General features: G+C 35.8%; 1 protein-coding gene across 1 annotated transcript; it reads right to left on the bottom strand.

Annotated features, from left to right (window-relative positions):
- Positions 1 to 2,279: 2,279 nt before the first annotated feature.
- On the bottom strand, positions 2,280 to 6,535 carry LOC101290751 (vesicle transport protein GOT1B-like). Its single transcript, XM_004296663.1, has 6 exons — positions 6,380 to 6,535; positions 6,210 to 6,301; positions 6,042 to 6,122; positions 5,040 to 5,137; positions 2,775 to 2,849; positions 2,280 to 2,602 (listed from the first exon to the last, which is right to left on the bottom strand). Coding segments are annotated over exons 1-6 (375 nt in total). The 5' UTR covers positions 6,408 to 6,535; the 3' UTR covers positions 2,280 to 2,601.
- Positions 6,536 to 7,925: the final 1,390 nt, after the last annotated feature.

Below are 7,925 nucleotides of genomic sequence, written 5' to 3'. Positions count from 1 at the left end.
TCCTTTTTGTGTACTAACCTTTTGTTTCTTTTTTCTTCTTATAATCAGAATTTTATTCATTAGTTTTGTGTAATTATTAGGTGATAAATTTTTAGGGTAAAAACTTAAAATGGTACCTGGACTATTCCGAAAGGTATTTTTTGGTACATATAACTTTCTTTTACTTGAAATGATGCCTCAAGTATTGCTCCGTTACCTGATATGGTACCTCTGTTAGTTTTTCGGTTAAGATCGCCTACGAAGCGTATATTTGAATGGTATAAAAAAATTTCAAATGGTGCCCCAAGTTAAGTTTATTCATCATTTTGACATCTCAATCTTGAAAACTATGATAATGGTATCTCAATATTTAAACCCAACCAAACATTAGTTTCCTTCGTGATTGACACCGTTGAGTTGTCCATGGGAAAAATTGTCTTTTCATGTTTTCCCTCTACAAACCTTATTAGTTGAATAGAGTTTCTCGACCTAAGGATATCAACTATGAATGTAAGTCCTATTACCTAGTTATCTTTGATTGTTCTATTAAATATATATGTTTCATGAATTTCTGTACTTAATACAAAATGCATTTTAATCAATGTTGATTCTTTTGCTTACTGGTGGGTTGCAAAAGCTGCTTTTAATGATGGATAGCCAATGATGTATTATAATTTCTAGATGTCTCTAATTTTTGTATGCAACCAACACATAGCTCACTACAAATTCTGATACTAATGGGAAAAAAGACATTATTCTGGAGGGAAAAGATTTGGGGAGAGAAAACATGAAAAAACAATTTTGGCCATAGATAAAGTCCAAGTTAATCGTGTCAATCACGGAGGGAACTAATATTTGATTGGGTTTAAGTGTTGAGATACCGTTATCATAGTTTTCAAAATTGAGATGTCAAAATGATGAATGGGCTTAACTTGAGGCACCATTTGAAAAATTTCCTCTAATCAAAATGATACCTAATCTACTACGAAAGACACTTTTTGGTGCCTATAAACTTTTTTACTCTAAATAAAAATTCTATATTACTTTTTGATCTACATATATATATGTAAATTAAACTCATAAACATATTATTAGCATTTTTTCCATAAATATTTTCTTACATAAAAATAGGTCTATTTATAAAGAAAGTCCAATATGTAGTAATGACGTAATATATTTATAATTATTTATAATCAAATTACTCGTAAGAGAAATATAAATATTATGTTTATAAAGAAAAATATAATATATTTATGAATTATAGTGATAATATGTTTATCATGTTTACGACTTTACGGTTTACCTATCGATCATATATAATCAGATATTGTGGGGTGTCATTTGCGGTAAAAAAAAAATATAGGTATCGAAAAACCTATTTCGCAATAGCTTATGTACCATTTTGGGTATTTATACCATTCACGTAAGCGATCTTAACGAAAAAACTAATGGATGTATCATATTAGGTAACAGAGCAATACTTGAGGTACCATTTCAAGTAAAAAAAAAATCGTAGGTACCAAAAAGTACCTTTCGCAATAGTTCAGGTACTATTTTAGGTTTTTACTCAAATTTTTACTGAACACCAATTACTAGTACACAATTACACATCCCAAAGTTTTTTTACTCTTTTTTTTTCTCATGTACTACCAAGAAGATAGACAGACATTAGAGATGCCACAACCGAATGATTTCCATTCTGGAGCAACGACCAATTTCCAAAGAACACAGAGCGTTATTGTAGCCATTATGATCTTAAGAAGATAAGGATTTCAACTTTATTTCCCATATTTTGAGCATTCATCTCCTTCATGCATAAACTAGTAGAAGCTGCACAAGATCACTTAGAAAGCACCTGAGAAGAGTTTCCGGTTGGATGCACCAAATCCAAATGTACCAAAACCACCAAAATTCACCACTAATGGCCCCAGAACAAATATGCAGACAACTTGTATGAGGAAGGCGGTGCAAAGAAGGCTCGAGGGCTTCTGTTGCAGACACATCCCTCAAGAGGAATCTGAGCATCTCATCATGCATGGCACACAAACACACCAGGTGCAAGGTGACAGGGATACACACATCAGATGTACTGTACATGCCCAGGGAACAGCCCTGCCTAGCAACTATAAGAACATCGTTGCTAAAATTGAAACTACAACTACAGGTTATTCGAGTTCAAAGTACTGAGAGCAACGTCTGAATTCAAGTAAGAGAAACAGCTTAATCGGAGCACGGTTTTCTTCTACACGATTAAGTGCTCAACCATCAAAAAGTATATATCACAAGAGCTTATATATTCCATATGAACAGATAGCATTAGCTTTCTAAGAAAAAAACAAACAAAACTTTTTCACTTTCACAATCTGGTTGCCTAACAAAATTTCAGGACCTATTCTCTCCTAAGAAGCAAAGCATGTGATATGAAAACCCTACTGTACCTTCTTCCATACCAATTCTGACAATACGTCTTTTGCCACAACATTTTCCACAATAACCTATACCCCAACCACGCATACCCTAAAACAAGTGAAATGTTTTCATTGGTCAAAGTCTTTACAATGCGCACACAGGGAATTTTTATGACGAACACACGAGGCAGACTTGACTACGCATTGATCTTCCTCTGCAAAATAATAAGAAAAACAATGAGGATAAAATTATACGTAAACAATTTAGCTGTGAGCCAATGAAGCTAGATAATTTCCATTACATGATGAGGTCCAAAATTAGATCATACATCAAAACAAGAAAGCTTTGAAGCATAGACCATAACAAAGATACAAAACTCTACTCACCAGAACAAATATTGTATAACCCATCCCAAAATTGGAACTTCACAGAGGAACACCTTTACAGTTGGCCAAAAACCACTACAAGAGAAAAAAAAAAATTAATACACTGATACTGACAAGAGATATAAGGGCATGCAGTTAATTCAAATTTTTATCTTCAAAGTGGTAAACTTGTACAACTTATCTTGAGGCCACAATAAGAAAATTGTACAATTTCTTATACGGATGGATGACAATTGCCAGGTGAGCTGGGAATTTAATTTCAGAAGGAATTCAGGGAGGAGGAAGTTGGGATGGTTAATCAGACTGTCACAGGTATGAGATGGGTTTAGTTTATACACCAATAGAGAGGATACAGGAAGTTGGGTGCTGGAGAAGTCCGAATAATTTTAGTCCACTGATACTGAAATGTTATCGTGATATTGCAGGTTAGTGTTTCGTCCTTATCATTCTTTATGGAAAACGAAGTTCCTGCAAAGGTAAAAAGAAAAAGACTACATATGTGCTTCTGTCTAGTGGCCGGGACAACAACAGTGATAGCGTCCAAAAGAGAAGACCACACTAACTGTCAATTCAGTAATACATTATATGTAAAGCCATTAATGACATCTGTGATCATGTATTTGTGCACCGCCCTGTATCTTAAGACTTGTTGCTAAACTTATTTGGGGTTGGGTTAAATACGATAATCATTAGCTGCATCTGTAAGTGGAAGGCTGAAGAACCCCAAGGTGTTAGGGGGCTGATATGGGCTAGCAGTTACCTGGGTGATTCGAATAAAAGAACTGTTCAATACTTCAAAGTTTAAGGATATATTTATCTGCATTCTCAAAGTTTAAGGATGTCTAACTGTCAGCAATTTCAATAGAATTTGAGGGCGGCAGCGACGGGAAAACCCCAGAAGATTCCAGCCTGCACCTTCTTGAATCTAGTCTAGTTGGTACCAAATGACCCCTGTCCAAATACAGTAGGGAAGTAACTTCTCCACCTCAAAGTCATTCAGTTCGCTTCTTATCCCTAGGTTCCAACCCATGGTGAAATGAGCCTGTTCCATATAGCTACAGTAACAACATGGTAATCTGACCAATCAAACACTAGGATTTTAACACTGCCTCTGTCAAAATCTCATCCTACGCTTCCACACAAGTATGCGGAAATCAATAAAGCATGATGCATCTTAGATATTTCCTTTCAAGGAGTTTGACTTGACCCTCTACACATCACTTTCAAGCCCACCCATTTTCCTGGAACCCATACTCACTCACTCACTCCTAAACACTGAAAGTGAAAGATCCTTTCCACAGAAATCACTACAATCACTAAACCCTAAACCCTAAACTCCCATCCGGAACTCTAAGGGAATCTAGTGTTGCTTTCCTCTTCTCTCACCCGTCACCATACCAATTTTAATCGTTGCCTCCAGAAATTCTCTCTACCGACTTATTTATCTATTCGGATCCTAAGAGAATTCTCTCTAGAAATCTTTCAGCGTTCAAGCCTTCACTCCTAAATATCCGGATCTTTTATAATTTTGCTCCAACCTATACTTTTTCTAACACAATTCCCATACTCCACCTTACTCCACGAATTGGATCTTTTATAGCTTCAGCTATGAATTTAAATCCCTCCCCTGAGAAAGGCTCCCAATCCTAACAGTTTTTTAATTTTGTCAAGGGGAAGGATGCTCCATCCATATTGTTGTTTCAAATCTACAAGGTCCTGTCCCCTCGAAACATTATTAGTATACACTAAAACTGCACAATGGTGAGACCATTCAAATTGAAAGCTTCCTCATATTTGAAACTGTTATTTCCCTACCCCAAAGATAAGTCTACTCTAATTCATTCAAATTAATCCAGTAACCCACATGGACCACAGACATAGATCATAATAATCACTCCTTAAAACTCCAAATCAAATGAATCTTATAAAGAAGAATAACTGTGATTCTATAAGTGGGATAATATTTATGAGCAAGGATATTTATGTGTGTGCATGTGGAGAGAGAGAGAGAGAGAGAGAGAGAGAGAGAGAGAGAGAGAGAGAGAGAGAGAGAGAGAGAGAGAGAGAGAGAGAGTTTACAACTTGTATGTGTCAACCGCTAAAGCTTACAACTCTACTACTAATAACTCTCATTTTATCATAACCTCTACATTTCAATTGTGTTTGTACCAATGCTACCACAAGATTGCTATTGAGTCTCTAAAGATTCATTGTCCCTAGAACATATTATAAACTTGAAGCATGATGTTGATATGAGAAACGCACCCGAACAGAACGAGACAACCATATAGTTCCAAGACTATGCCAAGGATTGGCCACCGAACGAAAAGGAAAAAGAGACCAATCAGAAAAGATGCAGAACCCTGCATGAATAAAGAAATTTAACATAAGTTGTATATTTATAGAATGCAATTACATTATACAAAAGAATGGAGCTATATATCCAGATCTTTAATATTCAAAGCATGCATAATGAGGTAGCTTTTGAATCTCATTAGTGACTTATACTGGAAATAAACCTCAACATATTATTAAAATATGAAAGAATATATCCCTCGAAACATATTTAAAACGCACTGATCCTATTTCCAATCTTAGCTTTGCATTGGTAATGCAACTGAAGAAAGCTCACAGCTGAAACATGTCAAGCTTGCTTCCACAATTGTGGATACTTGTAAACTATTAAAGGTCCCCAAGTTGTAATAAACAGCACATACAGTTTTGTACTGTTATAGCTTCATCTTTTGGTATCTAACAGAAAATCTGTCAAGATGTGGCAGACGGAAAAAAAGAAAAAATAAATAAGACAAAGCACTGATTTAATATGTTGAATAGCTATTGCCAAGAATGCTGGCCTATCTACTTCACTTTCGGCCTAAAAAAATCGAGTGAATGTGGAACATCAAGTCATGCTTCCTACTTCTTCCTTACTTGATGCTCGTAGTTTGTTAGCAATGTACGGCTAGGAAAATTGATGGGTTTCCTACGAAAATATGTCTGCATAACTCTGGGAAAAGTTGTGTACTCTTGATGCTGCTGTGCCTTTGATATCTTTAATAGTTTAGGCAGCTTATGTTCTTGTCACATAGTACCCCTGATATCTTTAATTATGTGCTGTTATTCTATTTGCTTTCACTTTCAAAAGTAGCTCTTTGCGAAAGAGATACAGCATGTATATAAAAGAACATAATTATTAACAAAAAAGAAACATAATGGAAACGAACAATTCTAATATGACTTCAATCTGAGTTCCTGATTTTGTCATACCTTTACGTTTGCTCTGCTAGTGAAGACATTAACTGTTGAACGCCAACCAAGTAACAGGGCCACCCCACTTAACCAAAATATCTGTTTCATCGCCACAAAACATAAGCAAACTAAAACACATAAACCTCAACATTTTACAAACTAGAAACTAAAACGGTAAGCACTTACATTCCCAAGAGCAAGCAAACCTCGGTCGAAGAATAGCACCACACCCAGAAACGTGAATAAGATGCCAAACCCAAGAAGACCCAACCCAACCTCTGCCAATGTGAACTCAAGCTTAATTATGAGCTATAAGATTGGTTTCTGATTCGAGGAAAAATGAAGAGAGAGCTTACTTTTTTGCTCAGTCAATTCATAAGCCATCTTGGCAATTCTAGTTGACGATGACTAGCGAAGAGCAGAAGCTGCAATATCCGATCGGACCCAAGGGAAGACCCAAAAGATGGTTGAGAGAGAGAGAGAGACCTGTTTTGAGAGGAAAAAACTCGAGCGATTTTGAGAGCCCGAATTAATTTCTTATATTTTTTTGTCGAGAAAAAGTTTTCTTGGTTTTTATTTTTATTCTTACCAAAAACATCCAGTTTTTTTTTTTTGAAAGGAAGAGCACCTAGTGGTCCTAGTCTAACTAGGTGACTCAATTATTATTGATAGGAATAGAAATGTTACAATTTTGCACCGGAGAGGTTATAACATCCATACTCCGGGTTAGGGGTCATCATGGGTTAGGGCCGGCTTTACCTTAAAATTTTGGGTTTAGGGTAAGGTTAGGTAGGGCTCAGTGAAATCAACAAAATTTAGGGCCAAATAAGGTAGGGCTGAGGCTTGAATATGCAAGCTCTTACCCGGTCTAGCGGTCCATTTCGTTAGGGTTAAAAGGGCCGGGTAGGGTCGACCCTTTAAATAAGGCTAAATAGGGCCGAGATGGCTAGTTCATTTTTTTTCTTACAATTTAGGTCAATCCACAATGATTATATTATTTATATGTAATACACCATATTTTGTAGTCATATTTAACGTACATGCATATATATATTATGCTTAACTTAGGACATCTATATATAAATATTAATCTAAGAGATTATACTCATATATCTCATGAACTATTTCTTTAAAATCTAAATCATCAAAATATAATCGTTATTCAACGAAGCAAAAGAAAATCAAAGAAATAAAACTAGAAAATCAATTACAAATAAAGAAGATTAGTTGTATTACATCTAAAAAATAAAAAATAAGAGACATATTAAAACAATAGAAAAAATAAGAAATTTTTAGGGCCTAAAGGGCGGGTTTTTAGTGCCGAGCCGAACTCGACCCTAAATGGCTCAATAGGGTAGGGCCGTAGGATAGGACCAAGATTCATTTGTTTGACCCTTGCCCTACCCTATTTGAGAAGGGCTAGGGCCGGCCCGCCCTAATGGAGGGCCAGGTAGGGCTTCGGCCTTAGAGGATAGGGCGGGCTAGGGCCGAAGGGCCAAATGATGAGGCTTACTCCGGGCTACATAAGAGATCAAACCACTATCCTCGTAGAGCACCTATAATGTCAGGTGACTCATCTAACCAAATACCATCAATAAAACCACTGCAAGCAAGGTGAGCTAGTTTATCTGCTACACCGAGTATTTTATTTTATGAACCTATAATTCACATTCATATGAAACCATGTATCAATTACTCATTTGTAAGGGCTACATGTCATTTGTAAGGGCTTGTACCGCTAAATTTCTTTGGTTACAACTATAAGAACACATATAATGTAAGTGCCTTCTAGCCGTGAATAAATCAATGAAATTAATAATTATTTTTTAAAATTCAATTTCAAAACCTAATAAGCATAATATGATTCCACAAAAAAAAACCCTAAAGCTCTCTCTCTCTCTC

Source organism: Fragaria vesca, linkage group LG4 (assembly GCF_000184155.1).
Source record: "Fragaria vesca subsp. vesca linkage group LG4, FraVesHawaii_1.0, whole genome shotgun sequence".
In the NCBI taxonomy this organism is placed as follows: domain Eukaryota; kingdom Viridiplantae; phylum Streptophyta; class Magnoliopsida; order Rosales; family Rosaceae; genus Fragaria; species Fragaria vesca.
Note: the sequence above shows the minus strand (reverse complement) of the source record. Positions and strands in the feature narration are given on the sequence as shown.

What these genes read in the sequence shown, in the direction of transcription:
- LOC101290751 (XM_004296663.1), bottom strand. Translation starts at nt 6,407, where the DNA reads ATGGCTTATGAATTGACTGAGCAAAAAA. An exon ending in TGAATTGACTGAGCAAAAAA is followed by an intron (nt 6,302 to 6,379) that starts GTAAGCTCTCTC and finishes TCACATTGGCAG; the next exon opens with AGGTTGGGTTGGGTCTTCTT. An exon ending in GTTTGCTTGCTCTTGGGAAT is followed by an intron (nt 6,123 to 6,209) that starts GTAAGTGCTTAC and finishes GCGATGAAACAG; the next exon opens with ATATTTTGGTTAAGTGGGGT.